This window comes from Myotis myotis, unplaced genomic scaffold, assembly GCF_014108235.1.
Source record: "Myotis myotis isolate mMyoMyo1 unplaced genomic scaffold, mMyoMyo1.p scaffold_m19_p_6, whole genome shotgun sequence".
NCBI classification, from domain to species: Eukaryota; Metazoa; Chordata; class Mammalia; order Chiroptera; family Vespertilionidae; genus Myotis; species Myotis myotis.
In genome coordinates, this window is record NW_023416368.1 from 79,237,688 (window position 1) to 79,264,606 (window position 26,919).

Below are 26,919 nucleotides of genomic sequence, written 5' to 3' on the forward strand. Positions count from 1 at the left end.
ATACCTAGAAATGGGGCTGCTGGGTCATGCGATAATTTTGTTGGGTTTTGAACTGCTTTTAATCTTACAATTTTTGATACACAAGGGATGATTTTTATGTAGTTGAATTTACTAATGTTTTATACAGAGAAAGTTCTTCTCTCCTTAGAGGTCAGAATCACCCATCTGCAGATTTATTATTAAAATGGTAACTCTTTATGGTGTGAGGTGAGTTGGGCCACCGCTCACTGGTCTTCCTTGGAGTCTCTCTGGTGGTCGGGGTAGTTTCTGGGTGACTGGCGAGTGGGGGTGAGATTAAGATCTTCCCAGGCTCTGAGCCTTTCGAAGGGCCATGCCAGACAAACACTCCCAATCTGTGGGCACATGGCTCATGCACACAGCCTTTCCCCTGCATTTTCTAGCTACAGATCACAAAGCCCGTCAACGCGGCGGCCACTGGTGAGTGCTGTCTGGAGTGGGTTCCAGCCCGGGTGCCTCTTCCTGGCGCAGGCTGGGGGGGCACGATGCGGGCAGCCCCACCCTCCCAGCAGTGGCCAGGGAGCGAAGGAAGGGCCCAGACTGGAGACAAGGAACAGTGAGCCTTTTTATTGTGGATTAATTCACGTTGTATTGACAATTCCACACAATATCAAAATACTGCGAGAAAGTGGGTGTGACACACCTGGAGTTGTTTTGTTTTTTTTTTAATCAGAAATAAAAACCACCAGGCATCTGAAGGCAGATGGAGTAGGACCCAGCAGAGCCACAGATTGCTTCTCAGACCAGAAGCAAGTTGTCACAATGGTTGGTAATGGGTTCCCTGGACAGAGGAAGAGGGTACGTGTCCCACATATGGCTTGTTTGCAGGGGACGGTGCAGGCTGGCTTTTTACAAGTGCGCTTGAAGGAGGAGTGTCTTTCGGTGGCTCCACTTGGGCCAGAAACTGCCCCTGGGGTGAGAGTGTGAGACACCAAGGGCTCTGTCCTGGGCCCAGAGTGCGGGCAGGGGGGCTCTTCACCAGACAAACTGCCCCTGGGGTGAGAGTGTGAGACACCAAGGGCCCTGTCCTGGGCCCAGAGTGCGGGCAGGGGGGCTCTTCACCAGACGATGAGCTGCCTGGAGGCCCAGGGCGGTCCTGGGCAGTGGCAGGGACATCAAAGCCGGAAAGGCAGCTCCTTCGGCCCAGCCCAGCGGGTTTACATCCCCTGGGGCTGGAGGTCACAACCAAGTCACTTCATTCTTGGCCTGGGAGTCACCTTTGGGAGGATGGGGCAGGGTGCGTGGTCTAGCTCCTTCCTGGGGGTCGGGGGGGGCGGAGTTGGGGGGAGAGCAGCGGCTTGGCCAGGCCAGGAGCGCCGGCCACTGGAAACACTGACCGACTGACTGCAGAAGAGACTTCGCACCCTCACGCCTGCCTTCTGTGTCTGTATCCTTGATTCTGCGTCTCCCTTCCCGTCCCCCCGTCCCCCCCCACACACACAGTTGGAGATGCTGGTTTCCCCAAGGCCTGTGCTGCTCCCTGACGCAAGGGGCACTTCTAGACCCCAAGTGCCTTGAAAGCCACGTTTCCACGGCGGATGCTTGTGTCAGGAGAGCACAGCAGCTTACGTTGTCGTGAGTGCCCTGCTGCTTTAGGGGACACTATGGACAGTGAGATTGACTCTAAATTTTAAAAAGGATCTTTGTTTTTTTCTCAGCTCGAACAAAAACCACAGTGGGACTCCAGCCGATGGCCACCTCCCTGGGGTCGGAGGTTGTGGGCACCTGAGCAGGTAGGGCAATAGGGCGGGAAACTGACTGTCCTCACCTTGCTGGGCCTCAGTTTACCCAGACCACTCAGACCCTAGGTTTTCTGGCTCAGAAGCCTCCCCAGGCCCAGGCTGGAGTTTGCTTCAGGGCTGGGGATGAGGGGCGTGGGGTGTGGAACATGTTGGCAGGCTGAGCCCATAGCAGGCCATGGAGCTACGAACTCGGGTTCAACCCCACCTCCCTCAGCCAGGGCCCTCGGCTCTGCTTCCCACCTGCTTCTCTGGAGTCCTGGGGTCCGGGACACACGTTGGGGCAGGGCTTAGGTGGCCGGCAGGCAGGGGGCGCAGAGAAAGGGGAGGTCTGGGCCCCTGGGCGAGATGGGGCCTCCTGTCCTCTCTGGGGTCCGGTGGCCAGACAGTGGAGGGCCCAGGAAGGAGGATGGGCGTGCAAGGACCTGATGCAGGCTCAGGGGGTTAAGGCTTCTGTCACAGAGCAAAGGGTGCGCACAGGTAATCAGTCACCAGATGGCTGGGGGGAAGGGCATGTCTCGCTCTGCGGCCTGCTCTCTGCCCTCGGGGGTCATTCCCGCTGGGCCCTAGAACGGGGTGCTGGGGACAGTGAGAGGCTCCGGCCACAGGCTTCCTGTGCAGTGAAAGGCGGCGGCAGCATGGCTACCCCACGGCTTTTCCTGACCAATGGCAGGTCCGGAAGTGCCGGGCTCCCCAATGCCCCTGATGCTCCCAGACCGGCTGGGGAGAGCTGGGCGCCGGGGAGAGAGCCAGCCCCGGCCTGCACCCTGTGGGAGCTGATGGAGGGTCACCCCGGGGCCTTCTTAGCTCCGCAGGATCGGCCCGTGGCCCCGGCTGTGAGGTGAGGCCCGGGCCTGGCGGCTGTCCAGGACCCCGCTGGCGCGGCCTCAGGCGCTGACGTCTGTTGGGGCCACAGGGGCAGCGCTGGGCTCCTTTCTTCCCACAGTTTGCCACTGGCCCCCTCACGGGGCAGGCGGGAACCTCTGAGTCCAAGGCTGTATGGGGTCCTGGCAGCCATGGGTGGCACTGGCAGGGGAGGAGGGGGCCCCATCCTCTTATTCCTTTAACTGTCCATGTCGTAACAGAGGAAAAAGTGATTTAAAAAAACGCCCCCCCCGCCCCCCCCTCCTCCGTTCCCAAGCTGGGACTCCATGACGAACCACATTTCCCAGGCGGTTGGGGAGAGTGATGAGTTGTACTTTGTGCCTCTCACTTTCTCCAGCCAGAGTTCTGGGTCTGAGGGGTGTGGAAGTGAGCAGAGAGCTCGGAGGCCTCCCAGCTACTCCAGACCATGTCACCCCGCCCGCGGCCCTGCCCACCAGGCTGCAGCTCTGAATAGCGGCCATGGCGATAAGTGAAAGTGGAGAAAAACCAAAATAAAACAGAAAACCCTGAAGAGCCTAATCTGATCGCAGCTTCTACTCGCCCACATCAATGTCAGGTGCTTAGAACAAAATGAAGCCCAGCTGGCCACTCCAGGGACCAGGGCAAGCGGCTGAAAACCCCTTCCCGGGGTGGGTGGGGTCTCCAGGGAGGGCGGTCACGCGCGGCTGTCCAGCGACACATGCCAAACCCATGCCACTCAGCAGGGCGACGCTTGGCAACACAGGGGACCAGGGTGCGTTTCCCAGGCCAAGCCCCCTCCGGGCCCCTCAAACCCACTTGGCACTATTACACAGCACCGCTCGGCCGTGGAAACCTGACTTTAGCAGTACAGAATCACAACCTTTTCAATGATAAGATTTTTCCTGAAAAGCTCATTATAGCCCCCAACCCCCAAATTTCACTCTGCTTTAAAAAAGCAGCAGCACTGTAGCAGTAGTTTTTTTTTTTTTTTTACAAGTGGCCAATTGTGTGAGGACGGCCAGCCGGCCAGGTCGCCCTGGTCCTCCGGGACCAGCGGCCAGTGCCCCCTTCCGGTCCCTTCTCTGACCAGCTTGGCTCTGGACCACAGCTCAAATGGCAAGTGAGCGTTTAAAAATACGGCGACCGCATCGTTTGGGCCTCTCAGTTCTCCCTAAGTGGCAGGAGGTGTGCAGCCAGCACCCATCTCTCGGCCAGGCCTGCGGTCTGTGCGCCTCAGTCTGAAAACCCATCGTTACCCAGCGGGTACGTTTACTCCATCTGGGCGGTGGCAACATTTGACATTTCTTTTGGCATTAAAAGTTCCAGGGACCCCAAATGCTTTGCTTTGACTACATACTGAATGACGCCCTGACAGAGAGAGAGAGAGAAGGGTTTTGGGGAGAGACAGAGAGAGAGGGAGAGAGAGACACACAGAGAGCAAACACAGGAGGAAACCGAGCTACAGAATGACACAAGGCTTCTTGTCCTTGAAGGGGTTCTCGGAGGCAGGCACTCCGACCAGCAGGGGGTCGTTCCGGGCATGCTGCTCGCAGTAGCTCATGAGTTCTGACGAGGCCTTGGAGACCTGAGCGTGGGCACAGGGGCGAGAGAGAACAGGTCAGAGGCTGATTCACGTGTGTTCACAGCAGCACATTCACCACGGCTGAAAGGTGGACACTGCTCAAGTGTCCACCAGCTAATGATGGACAAACACAGTGTCCCTGCACACACTGGAGTATGACTCAGCCGTGAAAAGGAGCGAGCCACTGACACCCGCTACAACATAGATGAACCTCGAACATGTGATGCTCAGTGAGAGAAGCCAGGCACAGAGGCCACACAGTGTGCGATTCTATTTATGTGAAATGCCCAGAACAGGCACATCCACAGAGACAGGAAGTGAAATTCAGTGGTTGCCAGGGGCTGGGGGAGGGGATGTAGGGTAATTACTGATGGGACGAGGTTTCTGTCTGTAATGATGAAATGATTTGGAATTGGATAGAGGTGATGACTGCACAGCACCAAATATACTAGACGAGAGGCCCAGTGCATGAAATCTGTGCAGGGGAGGGGGGGTCCCCTCAGCCCAGCCCGCACCCTCTCCAATCCAGGACCCCTTGGGGGATGTCCGACTGCTGGCTTAGGCCTGATCCTGGGGATTGGGCCTAAGCCAGCAGTCGGACATCCCTCTCACAATCCTGGACCGCTGGCTCCTAATTGCTTACCTGCCTGCCTGCCTGGTTGCCCTTAACTGCCCTCCCCTGCCAGCCTGATCAATCCTAACTGCCCCCCCCTCCACCCGCCGGCCTGGTTGCCCTTAACTGCCCTCCCCTGCCAGCCTGATCGATCCTAACTGCCCCCCCCCCGCCAGCCTGATCGCCCCTAACTGCTCCCCCCTCCCCCCCTGCTGGCCTGGTCACCCCTAACTGCCTCCCCTGCCGGCCTGGTTGCCCGTCACGGTCCCCCCGCCAGCCTGGTTGCCCCACACAGCCTGCTGTTCAGTTGTTGGTCATCCCTCACTAACCCCCCTGCTGGCCTGGTTATAGGCAGCCATCTTGTGAGGGCATGAGGGTTAATTTGCATATCACCTCTTTATTATATAGGATGCCACTAATGATAAAGTTTAGATTGTGTATTCTTAAAAAAAAATATTTTTATTGATTTCAGAGAGAAAGGGAGAGGGAGAGAGAGATAGAAACATTAATGGTGAGAGAGAATCATTGATTGTCTCAAGCACGCCCTGGAACTGGGGATCGAGCCTGCAACCAAGGCGTGTGCCCTGACCGGGAGGGAACCATGACCTCCTGGTTCTCAGGTCGATGCCCAACCACCGAGCCATGCCGACCAGGCTATGTTGTATATTTTACCACAATTATTAAAAGATTGGAAAAGAGGGCCTGAGCCTCCTACAACAGGAGTTGCCCTGATTTTGAACAGAAAAGGTCAGAATGAGATGCAGCCTCTTTAGGAGTCAGCCTAAGACACCATCCCACCCGAGGACGGACTGAGCAGTGAGACCCCTGCTTGGACACCAGCATGATCGAGGGGCACAACACCAGCCTGTCTGCATTTCCTACCTGTGCACCCTGAACCCACGGGGGTCCAGTGACCCAGGGAGGGCACTGACCCTTAGGACCACCTACATCAGAGCCCCCAAGAGGGGAGGGAGGCGAAGGGAGGGTCCCCGGAAGGCTGAATGGGGAAAACCGGGCATTTAGCATCCGGGGAGCTGAGGGTCACTACAAAGGGTGCCTCTGGACCACATGCCCTGTTCCTCCGGGTCACGCATTTGTGGGGGGTGCTGCAGGGGCCATCCCCCTCTGCTTGCCTCCGCAGGGCTGGGGGGCTGGGTTGCAGGTACCCTCGGCCAGGGTGAACAGGATGCCTGTGGGTCCCTGGATCCCATCCCAGGGGCAGGAGCTGTCTGCCCATAGGGCTCCCTTTGCTTTCTCAGCCCCTTTGCTTTCTCACCTGTAAGGCCAGAGGGCAACGAGCCGTGCAGGGGCTGCTGGGTGGGTCTGCAGCACTGCACACCTGAACGCCAAGGACACCCCCCTGCCCTGTGCTGGGGGATGCTCCCGCCCGAGACAGCGACAGCGGCCACTGCTGGGAAGCTGCCTTTGATGAGCAGACGGAGCTTGGCTTCTAGAGTCCTATTTGGAAAGCACCCCTCCCAGAGGACAGAAATAGTCACCGGGCCCTAAAATAGCTGATGCTGTGGCTCCGGCTTGTGCCCCCCCGCCCATCCCTGGCGTTGACAGGAAGGCTCTGCCCACAGTGCCGGGGCCACTGCACGGCCGCACATCCAGACCCTGGGCACCTCTGCTCTGCCAGGCCACGGCCGGCGGGCCTTTCAGGCAGGCTGATGCTCTGTGGGTCCGGTCACCGCTTTGCGGGGGATGCAAAACCTCAGGCGGGACTAGAGGGAGAGTGGGTTACCTCCCGATTCCCCTCCTTCCCACTTTCAAAGGGGGGGGGGCTGCTCCTGAACATCAAAGGGGTGGGATGAATCACCCTCCACCAGGCTGGGCGCTGGCACCACGCACAAAGGAAAACCACTTCAACCGGCCCTGCTCTTTCTTCAGCCTGAAGGAATGCTTTGAATGTGCAGAGTTCTGGAACATTCAGCCACCTCCTGGGAGGCACTCCCCGGCCCCCTGCAGCAGCCCTCCCCCACTCCCACTGGCTGGTGGAGGCAAGGGCGGGGGGACATCAAAACCACTCCCGCCTGGCCCTCAGGTGTGAGTCTGCCTGCGCCTGGCCGGGCCATCCCCTCCTAACGAATCCCCGAGACCAGCAGCAGCGACTGGGGCATGACAGATGCCCAGGAAAGCGAGTCTGAACAGATACGTGGGCTGGTACTGTAGCTGGTTTTGTGTTTCATCTAATGCCACTCCCGACGTCTCTATGAACACACTTTATAGATAACATTTAAATCCGTCGGCTTTGAGTGGAGCAGATTAGCCTCTCTAATGTAGGCGGGCTGCACCTAATCAGCTGAAGGCCTTAAGAGAAAAGACTGAGGTCCCTGCACAGGAGAGAGAATTCTGCCTCCAGACGGCCTTGGCGCTCGAGCTGCAAAGCTGACCCTTCCGTGGGCTTCAGCCTGCGGGCCTGCCCTGCAGACTTCACACTTGCCAGCCCTGCAATGGCATGAGCCAAGTCCTTAAAATGCATCTCCCTTTATCTCTATCTCTATCTCTATCTCTATCTCTATCTCTATCTCTATCTCTATCTCTATCTCTATAGATATGTACACATATTCTGTTGGTTCTATTTCTCTGGCGATCCCTGACTAACCACTAGGTAGCTGGAGCAGGGCTAATCCAGAAGCGCAAAGCACTGGGGCCTTCTAGATGGAGACTCCCTGGGACTCACCAGGCTGTCTGCACGCTGGGGTCTGGGACAGGAAACAGCTTCTTGGAGCCACCTCACCGTCCTTTGCAAAGGGGACATGGGCTTGGTGGGACGGGGCCTTTGAAAAGGTCAGGTACCTTTCTTATGTGCAGCCCGTTGGTCTATGTCCTTGGAAAGGAGGAAGCCTGTGTGCCCTGGATGTTGTCCTGATGTCCCCTCATACTGACAGTTCATCTACATAAACACAATGTGTCCGTGCACACGCTGGAGTATGACTCAGCCATGAAAAGGGGTGAGGCACTGACACTCACTACAACGTGAATGAACCTTAAACACATGATGCTCAGTGTGAGAAGCCAGACACAAAAGGCCACCCAGTGTGTGATTCCATCAATGTGAACTGCCCAGAACAGGCACATCCACAGAGACAGGAAGTGGGCTGCTGGTTGGCAGGGGTTGTGGAGGGGGACGAGGGTGACTGCTAAGGGGGACAGGGTTTCTTTTTGGGGTGATGGGCCGTTCTGGAACTAGACGGAGGGGATGGTTGCACATTGTGAATGCACCCAATGCCACGGAATTGTGCACTTCAAAATATATGGTTAACTGGATGTTATGCAAATTATTATTTTTTTAAATCTCCGTCTGCAGAGCTGATGGTGCAATGCTGCACGCTTTTATTTTGCTCTGCGTGTTTCTGGTCCCCGATGGGTTAAGTGTCTGTGAACAGAAACTGCTTGTCCTTTTTCTTTTTTTAGCATAGAAAGCAAACATGCTTATTTCAAAAACTTCACACAGCGCAGAGGTGAAGAAAGCAGGCGGTGAGAAGCTCGGTCTCTCCTATCTGCCTCTTGTAATGAGGGAGATGAGGGGACAGAAGAGAGAGAATGCCTGCCTCATGTTGGTCCTCAGGAGGGCCTGAGGTGGCCTCACTGGGGCTTCCAAGGCAGGACCGCAGGGGCTGGCGGCGAGGTCAGTGTTTATAAATCGCTGTGGCAATGGGATCACCACAACCCACGTGGTGGCTTTCTATCAGCTGTGTGTTTCTACTGAGGAAACGGAGGCTTAGAGAGATTGGGTGGCCTGAGGTTGCACAGGGAAAGGCACAGCTGCAGGGCCAGCCCATCCTCCTGCCGCTGTGGGCCATGGGTGTCCCCCTGAAACTCCCCCCACCCCGCGCCTGTGTGTCTCTCCCTTGTCCTCTGCTGCCTTGCTCACCTTGATACGCTGGATCCCGGCTTCGATGCGGAGCTGCTCCACCAGTTTTCGGGCCTGGGCGATGTTGTTAGTGGCGGACATGGTCTGCCATCAGCTCTGGCCCTGTCGTCCAGATAGCTGTGAGGGAAGCAGACAGCGTGAGCCGGCTGGGAGACCCCAGGACCTCAGGCAGCTGAGGATGGAGAGGCAGGACACCGCCCATTCTGGGAGCTCTCTGGCCACCCGCCCACCCCCTCCCCGAACCCTGCAGCTCCGCTCTAGGGACTGGCCACATTGTCTGTGTCCTCAGGTCGTACAGGGAGGCCCGGCTGAACCCCTCTTTGCCCACTTCCCTCCTGTGGCCAATCTCTGGTTGTGACCATCAAGGGTCCCCCGGAGTTCATGAAACCAATGCATGACTCCTGGTTGGCTCCAGGTGAGGGACTCGGCAGGAAAAAGTACCAGTGTCCTTGGGCCCTGCTCCCTCCCCAGGGTCTCTGGAAGTGGGGCTGGGCCACTCTCTGGGGCGGGGCCATCCTGGGCCCTGCAGGGTGTTGAGCAGCAGCCCTGGCCCCACCCTCCTGATGCCAGGAGCACGCCCAGTCGGGATGACTGCATTTGTCACCAGACTTGGCTCAGTCTCCCCTGAGGGGCAGATCGCCCTGGCTGAGACCCCTGGGCTGTCTGAGGCAGATCACCGGGGACACCTGAGGTATCACCCCCCCCCTCTTTTTCTTTTTTTTAGTGGCTTTTAAAATTCTTTTTTATTTTTTAAAAATATATTTTTATTGATTTCAGAGAGGAAGGGAGAGGGAGAGAGAGAGAGAGAGAAACATCAATGATGAGAGAGAATCATTGACTGGCTGCCTCCTGCATTCCCCCTACTGGGGATTGAGCCCACAACCCGGGCATGTGCGCTTGACCGGAATCAAAACTGGAACCCTTCAGTCCGAAGGCCGATGCTCTATCCACTGAGCCAAACCGGCCAGGGAGGGCGGGGGCTATTTCATTCCTTCCTTCATTCACTCGTTTGTTTGCTCAGTAAAATCTCACAGAGAATGTCTTGCCACATGCCAGGCATAGCTCTGAGGATTGAGCTGACGGCGGTCCTGTGCTTGTGGGCGCCTGGCTCAGATTTCTGCCCTTCCTCCCGGCCCACCCCACACCTCAGCCTGGCTGCCTCTGGAACCAGCTGGCCCATGACCTGGGCTTCCACACCCTGCTGCCAGGGCAGGGGCAGAGCGGAACGTGCTGGCTCTTCCCTGCTCTGGAGTGGCTTTGAGGGGGGTGGGGGACAGAATTTATGTCAGAAACTCCGGGACAGTGGTTGCCAGAGACCCAGGGAGCCCGCTTGGCTCTGCAGGGTTCCCAGAGCTTTCTGATGTGCTGGGACTCATGCTCCTCCATTAGCGTCCTGGGGTGGCCATGACAACCACCCACCGGATGGCTTACAACAACGGAAATTCACTCTCTCACATCTGGAGGCCGAGTCTGAAATCAAGGTGATGCAGAGCTGTGCTCCCTCTGAGGGCTCCAGGGAGGGTCCTTCCTGCCTCTCCTGGCGGGGGGTCATACTTGGTGTCCCCCTTGGTTTGTGGCTGCATCACCCCCATCTCTGCCTCTGTTGTCACATGGCCTCTGTGTCTGTGTCCATATTTTCATCTTGTAAGGACAGTAATCACTGGGCTCAGTGTAACCTCGTCTTAACTCATTACATTTGCATCTCGGTTTCGAGATAGGCTCCCTTCTGAAGTCCGGAGCGGACGCAGATGTTGGGACCTGCAGTTCCCCTGGGTGTGGACAGTGCGCTTGGAGTAACCCACTTCGCGTGGGTGGAGTCCAGATAAACCCTCCCCCGCCCCCAGTCGACCTTCCGCTAATTCAGATCCAGGGCGAGAGATCTCGTGCTGTCTGTTCTGCACCAAATTCTGCCTGTGGACCTGTCTCCCCAGCACCCTTAGGAATCGGTGTCACATGTCACAGTTTAGGGAATCAGAGCACCTCCCTTCTGCTTCCTCACCCAAAAGAAGGCTCACCCTTTATTATGCCAACAATTCCCGCTCTGCTCTTATTTGGGATGGTTTTCATGGTCCTTCCAAAATATTTTTAGGAATTTAAATTAGATTTTAAAATTTGAGATGCCTGTCAATTCACATGCAGTTGTAAGAAACGATAGAAAGAGACCCGCACTTTGCCCAGTTTTCCCCAAGGATGGCAAACTGGTGAGATCACAGCCAGGATGCTGGCACCAATGCAGGAAAGACACAGGCCCCTCCTATGGCCCTGAGATGGCCACACCCAGGTCCCCTCACCCACCTCCATCTCTGGCGACCACTGTAGGTTCTCTTTCTCCACAAGTTTGCCATCTGGAGAGTGTTAAGTAAATGCAAGCGTTTGGTATGTAACTTCCCTCCACTTGGTGTCATTCTCTGGGTGCTGCTTGTCGCTGTGGCTCATTCCTTCCCACAGCCGAGTCGTGCTCCAGGACAGGGCTGTGCACCGGTTAACCATGACCCGTGCACCATCACGAGTAAAGCTGCCATCAGCCTTCGCGTGAACATTGTCTATTTCTCTGGGGTGGGTGCTGAGCAGTGTGGCTGCAGGCTTAACTTTGAAAGCAAATGCCAACTTGTTTTCCAGAGTGGCTGTACCATTTTACAACCCCACCAGCGATGTATGAGTGATGTTAACTTGTTTTTGTAATTCAGTTATCCAAATTCTTCTCTGTTCCTTAAGGCAGTGAAAACTCTACCTTTTCACCCAACCTTCATCTAGGGGGCCCCAGTGGTGTGGTTCTGCACTGGGATGATGTCCAGGGACATCTGCGGTTGTCACATTGGGTTGCTCTTAGCATGGGGGTGTGGGAGGTGGGGACCAGGAATGCTGCTCAAACCCCCCCCCCCCCATAGTGCCCAGGACGCCCGAGGGGTCGGGTCGGGTAGAGGGTGCAGAATCCAAGTTCAAGAGTCCTGGGAAGTCCCCGCCCCAGCCAGGCCGACTTCTAGCCAGGTAACTAACACTCTCTCTCTGTCACCATGCACTGCATCACTGTCTGCTTGGTAGTCAGGAGGGCCAGGTGGCTTCAGACATTAAAAGCAGATTTTCTGCCGAAACCGGTTTGGCTCAGTGGATAGAGCGTCGGCCTGCCAACTGAAGGGTCCCGGGTTTGATTCCGGTCAAGGGCACGTACCTGGGTTGCAGGCACATCCCCAGTGGGAGATGTGCAGAAGGCAGCTGATCGATGTTTCTCTCTCATCGATGTTTCTAACTCTCTATCTCTCTCCCTTCCTCTCTGTAAAAAATCAATAAAATATATATATATTTTTTTTTTAAAAAAGCAGATTTTCAGAAAAGTTCTTTGGAATCTAAAGGAGTGGACTGTTGATCAACACGCCTTGGACAGTGCTCCAGAGAGTTCTGCTGAGTGAACAAAGCCGATCCCTAGAGGTTACAAGCTGCGTGGTGCCATTTATGGGCTATTTTTGAGATGACAAGGTTGTGAGGATGAAGGCGTGATGGGGGGCTGCTGGGGCTGGGTTGGGGTTGCGGCCTGGGAGAAAAGGGTGACACCAGATCTCCGTGGCTCTGGAGATGGGGCTTATCTTGGGTGGTGGTGGGTCCATGCACCTGCCCAGGTGATAAACTTGCATAGAACTTAACATACATACACAAAACCCCGCAGAAATCTGAATAGGGTCAGTGGGCTATATCAATGCCAAAATCCGGGCTGTGATATTGACAAGGGACTTTGACAAAACATTATCAGTTGGGGGGTCAAGGGAAGTAGGAAAAGGAGTAGGGGGGATAAAAAGTGATAGAAGGAGACGACTTGGGGTGGTGAACATACAATATAATATAATATACAGGTGATGTATTATAGCAGTGATGGCGAACCTTTTGAGCTCGGCATGTCAGCATTTTGAAAAACCCTAACTTAACTCTGGTGCTGTGTCACATATAGAAATTTTTTGATATTTACAACCATAGTAAAACAAAGACTTATATTTTTGATATTTATTTTATATATTTAAATGCCATTTAACAAAGAAAAATCAACCAAAAAAATGAGTTCGCGTGTCACTTCTGACACGCGTGTCATAGGTTCGCCATCACTGTATTATAGAATTGTACACCCGAAACCTATATAATTTTATTATCCAATGTCACCCCAATAAATTCAATGGAAAGACGGGAAATTAGCATTTGGGAAAACAGAGTGAATGTTACAAGGAATTTCTGATGTGTTACAACTGCATGTGAATCTACAGTGATCTCCACCAAAGTTAAAAAAAAACACACTCCTCCACATGGCCTGCTCCCCGAGTCCCGCAGACACCCGGCCCCCTTTTGGGTCAGAGGAGGCCCGAGTGTGTCTGCCCGGGTGCACAGAGCCCATGTGTGGGCCTCCAGAGCTCTGATTCAGCAGAGAGCTTCAAAGCAGCCACAAAACATCCAACTCAGGGAAAACCTCCCTGCTTCGGCTCAAAAATACCTAAATTACTCAGCGCTAAATATAGATGCGCACAGAGAACAAACGAGGTGGCCCGGGGAGTGTTTACTTTGGAAGGCCGGGAGTCCTGCTCGGCGTCCAGTGTGTCCACCAGAACCCCAGGACCCCCGGCACCTCGAGCAGCCACCCCAGCTGTGGTCTCCCTCCTGAGCATGAAGCCAGAGGCGGTGCCGGCTTTCTGTGCCTGGTATGTACCCTGAGAGGCTCCTCTGTGAGAACCCAGGCCTCAGAGAGCAGCCAGAGGGGTGTGTGTGTGTGTGTGTGTATGCATGTGTAAGTGTGAGTTCTGTGTGTGCACGTGTTTGCCTGTGTATGTGTACATGTGTATGCCTAAGTGTGTGTCCATATGTAGGTATGTGAGTGTATTGTGTGCATCTGTGAATGTGAGCATGCATGCTTGTATGTGCATGCACTTGTGTTGCATGTGTGTGTCAGCATATGTGCATATGCGACGCGCGTGAGCATATCTGTGTATGTGTACACGTATACACGTGTGTATGTGTATATGTGTGCATACATGTGTGTGTGTGTGTGTGTGTGTGTGTGTGTGTGTGTGTGTGAGAGAGTGCCAAGATGCCAAGATCCAGACACTGTAGCAGACACAAGTTACCGAAGACCATGTAGCAGACTCAAGTCCTCGTCCGGGCTGGTGTCACAGCCAGTCACTGCACTGACTCATGGGCCAGCCATGCCTTCCAGGATGAGACCAAGGCTGGCAGAACAGGAGCCTGTTGAGTCAGCGTGGGGAGCACGCCTCCCCAGCTGCCTCTCCACAGGAGCTATGTGACCAAGTGGGCACCTGACTTGGCAGGGCCTGCCCGGCTCAGCAAAGCCTCCAAGGCCCTAGCGGTGGGCAGGGCCTTGGGAAGCTGGGGGCAGGGCAGGCTGCTCTGGGAGGGAGGGGCGAGGTGGTCTGAGCGGCTGGCAGCGGCAAGTCACGTTCTCAACTAACTCTGGGTTCAGCCTCTGCGGAGAGGATGGCTCAGGCCTGGTGAGCCTGAGGGCAAGGCTTGGGGTGTGCTTAGCCTAAAAATAGAACCTTGACAAATGCCACCAGGCCCTGGGCTGGCCTCCCAGGGAAGGGCTCGGAAGTCACAGCAGGTGGAACCTGACTGCACAGAAGAACTGAACATGCTCATGTCTCAAAGGCAAGGACTCTGAGGCTGCCCCGCCCCCTGTAAGCCTGTGAAGCTGTGATAAAAGGGAGGCTAGTCACCCTCAAAACAGTACAGACCAGAGCTGAGACATGAGGCTCCAATGCACAGAAGAAGGAAACAGAAGCATGGAGCCCTGGCCGAGAGCTCGATGGTTAGAGCGTTGTCCTGTATGCCAAGGTTGCAGGCTGGATTCCTGGTCAGGGCACATATAAGAAGCAACCAATGAATGCATAAATAAGTGGAACAGCAACTTGATGCTTCTCTCTCTTTCTCTCCCTTCTCCTCGCTCTCTCTTAAAACAACAACGAACAACCCACAAAACTATGGAGAGAGGAAGGCTTCCTTCAGTGGGGGCTGCAGGGATGGCAAAAGGGGGGGACAACTAGTTTAGAACAGTTTCTCCCTTGAGCACTGCTGACACTGGGGCTGAGTCACACTCTGGGGGCCGTCCTGGGCACCGTGGGGTGATGAGCAGCATCCCTGGCTCTGCCCCCTCCATGCCGGGAGCTCCCCCAGTTGTGACAAACACAGATGTCCCCAGACACCCCCCAGTGTTCCCTGGGGGCATTTAAGGCCTTTACGGAACTCCCTTAGCAGAAGAAAATCTGCAGCTACAAGAGGCTCATTTAGGCCAATTGCAAAGAGCTTTTTGGGGGGAACTGAAATGGTTCCGTTTGAACTGAAACAGTCCTGAATGAAAACAGAAGCTTTAAAGGGGGTTTAGTTTTCTTAGCATCCAAACCCTCTGTGACTAGAAGCCACAGACAGGGCCGGAGCTTTCCCTCCACTCCACCAACGACTCATTTGAAGAGCAGAGAAGTGGAAGGTGTAAGCGCCATGGAGAGCAGCAGATCTGAATTCTGCCCCAACCCCAAAGCTGTGTGGCTTTGGGAAAGTCACCTCCCCTCTCTGAACTCCGCTGGAATGCTCAGAGCGACACTCCCTCCCTGCAGGCAAGCCAGGTCCCACTGGCAGCTGTGGAGAGAGACCTCTTTCAGGGGCCTGTGGAAACTGCCAGCTATAAACACAACGGCTGGAGAGATGGAACGAAAGACAAGATGACGTGGATGCTGTGCCCAGCGGATGCGGAGGGTGGTTTGCTGGGAGCCATTGGGAATCCCGCTCCTCCAGGAGCTTCCTGCGCCAAGGTGGCCATGCCCCTCACCTGCTCAGGGGGGACCAGGCAGTTTGAAGTTGATCATATGACAAATAAGAACGGATGAAGCTAGTGGGAGAGCCAGGGATTAAGAGTCCATTTTCATGTTGGACTCAAATCGTGCCAATCCCTTCCCTTCCAAGCCACAGAGTAAGGTGAGACTAGATTCCTTCAAGCTCTGCTCTGAGCTCCGAGGGTCCATAATGACAGCCACACCCAAGTCCGTTCCATGTCATTTCTGGACACACTTAGATGTGTTTTAGCTGCTGGTGACCCCGAGTTGCAAATTTCTCCGGGAAGTTTCCGGAAGAAGTAGGGCTATTTCCAGGGACCTCATTCCCCGGGGCAGAGGCAGGCCTGGTTCCTAAAGATCCCACGTGCAGGGCGTGTCTGGAAGTGGGAACTTGGGTCTGCTCTGACCTGAGTCTTAACTTCTCCAACCAGAACGTAACAGGGCTGTTCTGAAAGCTGAGAACGGTCTGGTGTGTCATTCTGTGGCTCTGAGATCAGGACGAGTGACACTCATGGCCTCCTCCTAAGCCACCTGGACTTTAGATAAAAATCTGTGTCTGGCCCTAGCCGGTTTGGCTCAGTGGATAGCGCGTCGGCCTGTGAACTAACGGGTCCCAGGTTCAATTCCGGCCAAGGGCACATGCCCGGGTTGTGGGCTCGGTCCCTAGTGGGGGGCGTGCAGGAGGCAGCAGATCAATGATTCTCTCTCATCATTGATGTTTCTATCTTTCTCTCCCTCTCCCTTCCTCTCTGGAATCAATAAAAATATATTAAAAATGAATAAATAAATTTTTAAAAAATCTGTGTCTGTAGATTTCAGCTCGCACAGCAGTGAGTGAGCTGGCTCCTGCTGAGGGCAACCAGATAAGCTGGACAGGACAGAGAAACAGCTGCTTGAAGGCGTGTTGGGCTATTAAGATGGTGAAGAATTACTTGTCAGGCTCTGGGGGAGGACGGAAACCCAAGATCCTGGCTTTTGAGGTTAGTTTTTTGTGAGTGGAGGATTTGCTGAGAAGCTGAGCTATACCTCTTTTAGCCTCGCGAGGCTAGGGCATGGAGGCCGAGATCCAGGGCCGAGAGAGCTTGGTGAACCTCCCTTGGTATGAACTGGGACAACAAAGTGCTACACTCTGAGCACAAGGGTACACAGGAAGTAGACAGGCACTGACAGCGACTGTAGTTGAGTTTTGAATAATCTCAGCGCCTGATATTGGGTTGAGGTGACCTTAGGTGGCTCGCGGCCCTAGATGCTGGGCAGAAGTAGATATAAATCCTCTCCGGTGGACAACACCATCATTTTAGGCTTCAACTGATTTCTACAAACAAGTCTGCAATCACAATGTGCAGCACACAGTGAGAAATAACAGGCGCACACCGGGACAAGACCACATGAACACAAATCAACAGGAACAGTGGGCAACGCAAGCAGGCTCCAGGGGTTCTCTGCATGGGAGCTGGGAGAGACTTTAAAATAATTGTGTTAATTATGTTCAAAGAGATACATGGGTGAGATGGGCATTTAGCAGGGAATTGGAAACTGTAGAAGAAAGAACCCATGGACATGCAGAAAGTGCTAATATCTGAAATGTAAGAACACAACGGGGAGTTCCAGTCAACAAGGCCGTGCAGGCAAACACAGGACCTGGAGCTTCCCACAACTGCAAAAATTACAGCTAAATTACAGAACAGCTATCATGCAGAACATCTGAAATCTAGCCGCACAGAAGTCCTAAGACTAAGGATATAAAGAAGAAGCCACATCAAGACCGGCAGAAACTGTAACGGTGACAGAGGGTGGCAGGAGAGTGGGAAATGCTGATCACGTGGAAGCAGAGGTCTGTTTCACTTTCACTGAATTTGGAAAAATGCGAAATAGTTGTAACTTTCTTGTTGAAAAGCTAGATAGCTCTGTTGTCATCAGCTAACCCCGGTTCTATCATACTCCGGTCTAAGAAAACCTTTGTTAATCAAAGAAGAGACAAAAGAATGGGAAGACCAAATAGATGAGGACTGGTCATCTGGACTCTCAAGTTCATTAACTGTACAACCAAACGTCAAAAGTGCAACAATACACGCTGCTTCAAAGTGTTTATAACTTTTGAAGTAAAGGGGAAAGAGAAGGAAAAAATCTCTAAAATTTCAACCAAAATATGTTGAATTTATATCTTTTTGTCTATTTTTATACTTTTTATAATGTTTGCTTTTGTCCTGAGTATATATACACAGGGTGTCCCAAAATGTACACACACTGAACAGCTGATAGCTCAATTAATGTTTCTTTCTTTTCAGATTTGACCCATTGGAATTTATAATTATTCAAAGTGTTGATACATTTTGGGGACACCTGTATTGTATAGTATATAAAGAGTTTCTCCCCCAAATCTGTCAATCCTTGAACACAGTCCCACAGAATACTTATGTTTACTTTCTATTTTTAAAACCTTACTATGGGAAATACTCTTTGGAAATATGTTATGTGCACACTTGTAAAAAAAAACCCCACAAAACCACAATGGAGTAAATAGTATCACTGACGACAACTAAAGAGAAAATTGGTGCACTGGAAGGTAGTTCAGGGGGAAATACACAGAATGAAGCAAGAAGGCACAAAGGGAAAGAAAACACTGCAGAGAAGGCAGATGCAGAGGATGCAATGAAGTCTGATACACAGGTACGTGGAAGTCTGGCAGAAGGAGAGAGAGAACAGGACAGAAGAAATCTTTGAATAGATAAATTTCCCAAAACTGATTAAAAAAAAAAAAAAAAAAAAAAAGACTGCAAGCCACAGATTCCACAAACTCTACACCCTCAGGCAGGATCTTAGAAACCAACAGAGGAGTGGCCATTAAGCATATAAAAAGATGCTCAATGAGCCCTAGCTAGTTTGGCTCAGTGGACAGAGCGTCAGCCCTTGGACTGAAGGTTCCCGGGTTCAATTCCAGTCAAGAAAATGTATGCTCCTCGGTTGCAGACTCTGACCCTGGTTCAGGGTGTGCCTGCAACCAACCGATGTCTCTCTCTCACATTGATGTTTCTCTCTTTCTGTCTCTCCCCCTCCCTCCCACTCTCTCTAAAAATCAATGGAAAGATATTCTGGGGAGAGGATTAACAAAAAAAAAAATGCTCAATGACTAGCCATCAGGGAAATAGAAATAAAAACCACAATGAGAGATATGAGAGACTGATTCATAACTAACCGAGTGGCAAAAATTAAAAAGGCCATCAATACTAGGTATTGGGGAGGATGCAGAAATGCTGATGGGAGTGTGACATAGTGCACTCACTCTGGGAAACAAGTTTAGCAGTTTCTTATAAGGCTACACAGATACTTAACCTATGACCCACAATTCCACTCCTTGGGATTTACCCAAGATACGTAAGAATGTATTTCCACAAAAATACTTGCACAAGCTGTTTGCATGTCTTTATATTTATAATAGCAAAAGTTGGAAGCCGCACAAATGCCTATCAACAAGAGAATGAATAAACTGTGATCATTCACACCATGGGCTATGCCTGCACAATAAGAAAGAATGACGTACTGATAGATGGAGTCACGTGTGTGAATTTCAAAAGTATTTTGTTAAGCAAAAGAAGACAGACATCAGACATGTTATGTATCTTGTTTGAGGTGTTGGTGTACACAGATGTATATATTTGTCAAAATTCATTAAACTGTATAGTTAAGATCTGTTCATTTTACTAAATAGGAATTATACCTTAATAAAATCAAAACAAATAAACAAACCTGCTGAAAACAAGCTTCAAGAACGAGGGGAAAAGACATTTTCAAGGCGGGGGTGAGGGGAGGAAGCAGGGACATCTAGAATACTGTCAACAATAAAAAATATTTATTAAAAAATTTTACCTATGTCTAAATCTAAAAAAAATAAATAAGAGATTTTTTTAAAATCCTCACCTGAGGATACTTTTCCATTGATTTTAAGAGAAAGTGGGAGAGGGAAAGACAGAGAGAAATATCGATGTGTGTGGGAAACTGATACAGGGTTGAGCCTGGGACTGACCTGCTGGCAAAGTCACAAACAAGTCCCAGCTTAGAGGGCTCAGTCCTCTTAGCATAATTAGGCTTGACCTTATAACACTCCCTAGATCAGCCGTGGGCAAACTACGGCCAGCGGGCCGGATCCGGCCCATTTGAAATGAATAAAACTATTGAACAGAAAGACCGTACCCTTTTATGTAATGATGTTTACTTTGAATTTATATTAGTTCATACAAACACTCCATCCATGCTTTTGTTCCGGCCCTCCGGTCCAGTTTAAGAACCCATTTTGGCCCTCGAGTCAAAAAGTTTGCCCACCCCTGCCCTAGATCTTACCTGGGAAGCTAATGGGCTGAGGAAGTGCAGGAAGTGTAACCATGGTCAAAACAAGTGAAACTCACAAGAACTGTGTAACTACGGTAACCACTACCTTGTTTACCTCTCACTATAAAAAGCTTGGTGAGGCCTGAGCATGGTGGAAGTCCTTCTTGAGTTGGACTTGCCTGCCCGGTCCCCCAATATTCCCAAATTATCTTGTGTCTTTTCTTTTTCATTTGTGTGCGGCTCCTCTTTCAGGCCCTGAACCCTGAACCACTCGGGACGTGGAGGGAAACATTTATGACAGATGTGAGATAAACACGTTGATTGGTTGCCTCCTGCAGGTGCCCCAACCAGGGCCCGGGGAGGAGCCTGCAACCGTGGTACGTGCCCTTGACCGGCTAGGGCAAAAGAGAGACATTTTTAACAACAAACAGACTTTATCACCAGCTGCCCTGCCTTATTAAAGGTAAAATAAAAGGATATTAGAGAAAAATGATCCCAGATTAAAAGCAGGTGACTTTGAGAAGGGCTGAAAACAAACAAATAAAAGATGCGGAAGGAGAGGCACTTGATGAAATAATGAGAAAGTTCCCGTGGAAAACAGGAAGTGAAAAGCCTTTGGAACACACCAGTTCGTTGCATTCTCCAACCAGTTTATCCACAATGTTCTGTGCGTCTGCCGTAACAATTTTAGAGTGCTGTTTTTTATTACACTATTTTGGTGATTCAATTCCAGTGCCTGGAGTTCTCAGTATTACTTTAGGAGTTTACTAGTGACATCTTATCTGAACTGAGTGACTTTACACAGGAAAAGATGAAGTCATCATCTAAAAAAAACCCATTCACCTCCGTGCGCCACGACTGGTCCAGGGCCAGCGCGACAGTACCCAAGTCCAGGTGTCCCCGTGTCTCCTCACTCAGTTCCTCTCACCACTCAGCAGCTGAGGGGCTTTCTCTGTCCTAACTTCATTTCGCAGCCTGAGCAACCGAGGCTCGGAGACAGGCAGCGATTTGTTCCAAGTCACCAGCTCTCAAGTTGCAGAAATGGAATTAAACATAGTACAGATGTGGGGTGCCGGGTCTGGGAGAGTCCTGCGGCCACCAGGGTCAGAGAAAACCATGAGTGACATTTAATAGCAAAAAACCTTAGCTTCATGCCTCCCGTCTAGTGGTTTGCCAGCCATGCCAGGCTGAGTCCTGGGCATTTCCCCCCAAGGACCAGAGCAGGCTTTCCTGCCAGCTGCTGACAGGGCACCCGAGTGTTCTTGGGAAGCCTGTGCGTTCCTCGAAAGGCATCGACGCCTTTGCACGACGTGGAGAACCCCTGTGAGGGCTCCGCAAGGTCATATTTCTGTTCTCTTTTCTAGTAACAGGCTCAGGTGGAGCAGGCTCCATGGTGTCGTTTGGACTCTGGGTTTTGCCAAGGTACTGGACTGTGTGTCCCGACTGCCCACAGGAGGATGCATGGCAAAAAGGTACGATCTCCCCGCTGGGGACAGGCATTCTGACCTCGGTGTCCTGGGGTACAAAGCCAAGATGCAGACAACAGCCCCTGCAGGGCCCTGGGAACTCCAGGGCTGCCAGGAAAGTGGATCTGCTCCCTGCCACCCTGGCACACACCTTGGGCATCCAGAGAAGCTCAAACCTGCCGGGAATGTCTCAACTGGGGAAACAGAAGCCACTCAGACTCGGGGCTGGGGCTGGAGTTCCCCAGAGACCCAGGAGAGCTGACTCAGCGCCTCTGCGGGCCGGTGATGCCATCTCCACCCTCTGAGGTGTTTTCCAGTTGCACGGGAAACAATGAGAGACACAAAAATGCCAGCAATCCCTCCGAATTCCGCACATAGCTCTCATAGCTGGGCCGAGTGCCACGCCCAGCCTGCTGGATATGCGGAGCAAGCCGCTGCTTACCAGAAGGGAAAGAATCGGATGCCAGCGGAGGCTCCTGAAAGTTGGCCAGCTGGGCTGCATAAAAGGAAAACAATGTGAAAAATGTGCCTGGCAGGGCTGAGACACGGCAAGAAGGGCCTTTGAGGAGCAGCTCCTGGTTCGGCGCCGACTGAGGACCCCTCCTGGTGCGAGGCTCAGCAGTCCCCATCCGTTTGAAAGAAGGGAGACTGGGGCTGAGCTCAGGCTTCTGGGGGGCTGCCTGCAGCAGGTGGTCAACTCCACGTGCTGCAGGACGGACAGCCCTGTAGACTGCATGTTAGACAGGCTGGCCCCTGGGAGAGGCCACAGCCCGTGTCTCGTCTCTGAGGCACATTCTCCATGTTGAGGTTCCCCCACACTCATTCCCAAGTTCATGAAAATGGGTGGCACTGGTAGATGAGAAAAGTGGGGTTCTGGATTCAGTTCTCCCACCAACCTGCCTCCTGATTGTTCTGTGTCTCAGAGAGATGCATCTTCTAAAGCAGCATGACCTCCAGGCTGGCGAGGAGGGCTGATGAGCCAGGGGGCCTGTGGCTCTCAGTACTCCACGGAGGCTCACCAGTGTGATGAGTAGGAGGGGCGATGCAGGGTTGCCTCCCCCCACTGCTGACAATGGGGTGGCTTCTTCTCTTTGGGGGGCCTTCCTGGGCTCTGTGGAGGTTGAGCAGCATCCTTGGTCTCCACCCACTCAATGTCCAGGTGTGACAACCACAGACGTACCCAGACATGGCCCAGTGCCCCTGGGGGAAGGCTGGGTTAGAGCCCCTCAAGAGAGCCCTCACATCCACACTTCTTTCCTGAAGTTTGCTGTTAAAGAAAAGAAGGGGCCCTAGCTGGTGCTCAGTGGGTAGAGTGTCGGCCTGCGGACTGGAGGGGCCTGGGTTTGATTCTGGCCAAGGGCACATGCCTGGGTTTCGGGCTCAATCCCCAGTGTGGGGCGTGCAGGAGGCAGCCGATCAATGATTCTCTCTCATCATTGATGTTTCTCTCTCTCTCTCCCTCTCCCTTCCTCTCTGAAGTCAACAATAAAAAAAAGACAAGAAGGGGAACCACAGGAGATGGGAAGTAGGGTTTTTTGGTGGTATGCTGCTGGTTTCAGGCCCCACCCTGAGTCAGAGCCCACTCTCACCCGTGGCGTGCAGTGACCATGTGTACAAGAGGACCCCTCCTCCTCCTGGGGGCTGTTTGGCGATTACAGGCATTTCCCACACCTGTTATGTCACACTGAGCCTTCCCCAGCACCTAGCAAGGGCTCATCAGGGCCTGTGTGAGACAAGGTGTGGCAGCCACACCTCTATGATGACCCCAATGACCTTGTGCAATCACCTCTCCTCGAGTGTGGTGGGACCTGAGGATATGCTCCAGGCCAAGGCCCTGGCAGGTGGCTCTGGTGGCTTTAAGAATGGCTGATCATCTTTGGTGGGCCTTCTCTCCTCAGGCCAGCCTTAAAAGGGAGCAGAGATGATGCAAAGCTTGAAAGGCATTCCATGCAAGGGAGACCCTCTGATGCTGGCTTTGAAGATGGGGGCAGTTGGTGAGGAAGGGGGCAACTGCTAGGAGCTGATAGCCAGCGAGGGAACGGTGACCTCCGTCATGCAGATGTAAGGAGCTGAATTCTGCCACAGTCTGAATGGGCTCAGATGACCTCAAGCTCCAGATAAGACATTTCAGCTTCAGCCGGAGAGACCCTGAGCAGAGACGCCAGCCTGGGCATGGCCTGGCTTCTGCCCTCCAGAACCACGGGCTGGCACCTGGGTGGTATAAGCGGCTAAGTTTGTGATCATCTCTTATGCAACCCACATAGCAGCTACACAGGCCAGGCGGGCCAGAGCGGTATCCTGACTGTTGGACAGGAGTCTTTCTAGGAGCCTCTGTGCTGGGCGTCGGTCACGTGGTAATCCCTGCTGGCTTCACTACTGGCTGCTGAGCATGGACACTGAAGTGAGTGTGCAGGGTATGTGCCCTTTCCCATTTCCCATGATAGCAGCCCTGAGGTGCAGGTATAGCATTACAGCCAGAGTCTTTGCCATTATTGTGGTTCCTGTAAACTGGGGCCTGAGTGCTACGTGCACTTGGTCCCTGATGGCACGGGCCTCAGGGAATTCCAGCCCGGAGAGGCCCCGGCTGCTTCCAAGCAGTTGCAATGCTCCTCGTGTCTTCTCATCCAGGCTTGAGCGACCGGCATGCCCGGTGAGTCAGAGCCCAGGAAGGTGGCCTTGGGGGGAGGCGGGGAGGACGGCTGCAGCTGGCAGTCCTTGGGGGCTGCAGTGCTTAACTCACCCTTCCTGGAAGCAAATCGAGAGGGGAGGGGAGGAGGCCGGCATCAGCGACTCCTTGTCTTCAGAGAGAACAGCCTTCCTTTTGCTTTAAAACTTCCGGAACCGGTAGCTTAACAGCTCACAGTGAGCTTCTGAATTCTTTCCTGCCAGGGCCCAGCATTCAGACACTCGCCCCTGCCTGTCATTACATAGGAAAGAAAAAAAACTCAAAACCCCCAAACACAAACCTCCAGCCAGATTCGACAGGAGGGAATACGGTGCAGGGTGAGGATGCAGGCTCTTCCCTGGACCAAGGGGGCTGACTGTTCTTGGGCACGCTGTGATGAGAATAAGAGAGGATGTTTTATTGAAAGAGGAAGAAAAAAAAAAAATCCCTAACCAAAATAAAACGAGATGGAGGTTTGGGAGAAAAGCAGCTTTGAAGTACTGTTGGGAGCTACATTTGCAGACGCTTATCCACATGCACCTCTATCAACGTACATTTCCTGCACACCTACTGTGCGCACAAGGCCTTGGCTCTGCACACCTCTGGGGGTAACCTTTGTGCCACAGTCCATGTCACAGAAGCCCCTAGAACAGGGGTCTCACCCCAAGCTGTCCTGCCCCCAGGGGACGCTGGGTGATGTCTGGGAACATCTGCGGTTGTCCCGACGGGGGGTTGCCCTTAGTGTCGAGTGGGTGGGGGGCAGGGGTGCTGCTCAGCCTCCCATAGTGCCCAGACAGCCCTGCAGAGAATGACTCCGCCCCAACGTCTGCAGTGCCAAGGGGAGACCCTGCCCTGACTCTACAGAAATGTGCACACAGCGTGGCCAGCACATGCCAGGAGAATAAAGTCAGGGCGGGCACATTCTTCGCTGTGTCCCTAGCAGCTGGGATGGGGCTGACCTCTAGCCCCCAGCAGGCTCACCGGATCTACACAGAGAGATGGGTGCTGCACTGGCATTTGAATTTCAGTACAAGGCAGACCCAAAACCACTTTGATGCCCCTACCCCCAAGCAGCCCGGGGTCAAGCAGGTACCCTTTGCCTCTGTCCTCACCCCTGATGTTCCCCAGGTCTCCAACCACGGGGCCTCTCCCTAACCCCTCTCCTGTGCCTTCAGCTCCTCCAGGGTCATGGTCACTCTGGCCAGTGTGGGAAAGGGCGGCCACGCGAGGGCCTTTTGGTGGCACTGTAGGGGCTGTAAAAGTCTGGGGACTTTGTCAACCAGACGCTTCCCAAGAAAAGGCATGCACCTCGCGGAGAACAGCATCTTGTGATTCTCTCTGTCACCAGTCCCTTTGTGTGTAGGCTAAATTAGTCCCCGGGCAGCTATATTTAGAAAGAGCCAGAGAAAAGGGAATGAATGAGGTGCCCACAAGCCAGGGAAAAACAGAGCAGCAGGGCGGGCAGATACTGCCTGCGGCACGGAGCGCGGAGCCCGGGAATGAGCGGCTGTGGGCGCCGCGGACAATGAGCCCGGGGTGACGGAGGGTGACGGACGGTGACGATGCAGCTGATGTGCGGGCAGCAGAAAAGGCTTTCTCTGTCCACTCAGAGGATGACTGCAGTCATGTGAGAATTTGCAAGCCGGGAAGTGGGGCTGGCCGGGATACCGAGCGCCTGCCGTGCACGTCTCTAGGCTTCTGGCACTTGAGGATGTGCTGTCACCCTGGCCCAGGGAGGGTGCAGCCCGGGAGCCAGGGGCAGGAGGGCTGGGAAGAGAGAAGAGGAGAGGCAGGCCCTCCTACCTTGGCTCAGACAGATCCTTCTCCATCTGGGCCTGGACACATTCCTAAGCCTCCTGCAAAGCCCTGTGAGGTGCCATCCCCTCTGGGAGGCGCCTGGCCTGCTGTCCGTGCACAAGCAGGCTGCACTAAAACCCTTCCCTGTGTATCCACAGCTCCTGGGACATTTCGTGGGCACTGTCTCTGTTTCCTGTGGCTGTTGTCACAAATGACCACCAACTTGGGTGTCTTAAAACTACACATCCATTCTCTGACAGTGTGGGGGCCAACCCCAGCTGTGGGCAGGACTGGGGCTTCTGGAGGTCCCAGGGGAGAACCGTTTCCAGCCTCTTCCAGCTCCTAGAGGCACCTTATCCCAGGCTCGTGGCCCCTTCCTCCATCTTCATAGCCAGCAGCACAGCCTCTGCCATCTCTGACTCTCACCCTCCTGCCTGCCTCTTATGAGGACCTTGTGATGACACTGCCCGCCCCCCCCCCCCCCATAATCTAGTGTCATCCCCATATCAGGGTCCTTGACTTAATCCCTTTACCATGTGAGGCAACATGTCCACAGGTCCTGGGATTGAGACGTGGATGTCTTTGGGGGTCGTGGCCAGGAAGCTGGGCACCAAAGGGCCACCTGCATAGAAGGGACGGGTGGCCACCTTGCAGGTGTTTACCAAGGAGGTTCCTTGAAAAACTCACTCTGTCCCCAGGGCCAAGCTCTCTCCTAGGACAGGGGCCCCCAGGACCAGGCAGCCGAGGGCAGAGCACCTGACTACACCTGACCGCCTGCCCTAGGCACACATGCCCTGGAGGACGGATCTAGAGCCAGGTCACTGGTTGGAGCTTCTTGTGCTGGGCTCTTGGATTGCTGGTCAACAATGCACTGCAGGTGTAACACCATATCGCAGGATGACTGCTGGTTACCAGGCATCTGTGCGATCTCCAGGGATGCCCTTTCCACTCTGAGGTTGTTAAAGTCCCGAATAAAACAGATCCAGAGAGACTCTTCCTAAGGACTAGCTGTAGGTAGGGACATTTTTCATGTGAAAAATGAAAAATAGAAAAAAAAATGGAACAAAACAAATAATCCCAAACAATAACCCAACCAACAATATGATTAACTGAAGTTTTAGAGGGTTCTCACTTGGGGTGGCCCCCAGAGGACACTGGGAGATGTCTGGGGACAT

The 26,919-nt window shown here is 53.3% G+C and overlaps 1 protein-coding gene across 1 annotated transcript in view; it reads right to left on the bottom strand.

The window, feature by feature from the left end:
• Positions 1-563: 563 nt before the first annotated feature.
• The window catches only part of GNG7 (G protein subunit gamma 7), a 129,108-nt gene continuing 102,752 nt past the window's right edge, over positions 564-26,919 (bottom strand). Inside the window, exons 3-4 of the mRNA XM_036314227.1 lie at positions 8,676-8,792; positions 564-4,188 (exon numbers count right to left, since the gene is read on the bottom strand). Of these exons, the coding sequence (XP_036170120.1) occupies positions 4,063-4,188; positions 8,676-8,756 (207 nt within the window). The 5' untranslated portion in view covers positions 8,757-8,792 and the 3' untranslated portion in view covers positions 564-4,062. The remainder of the gene's footprint in view (positions 4,189-8,675; positions 8,793-26,919) is intronic.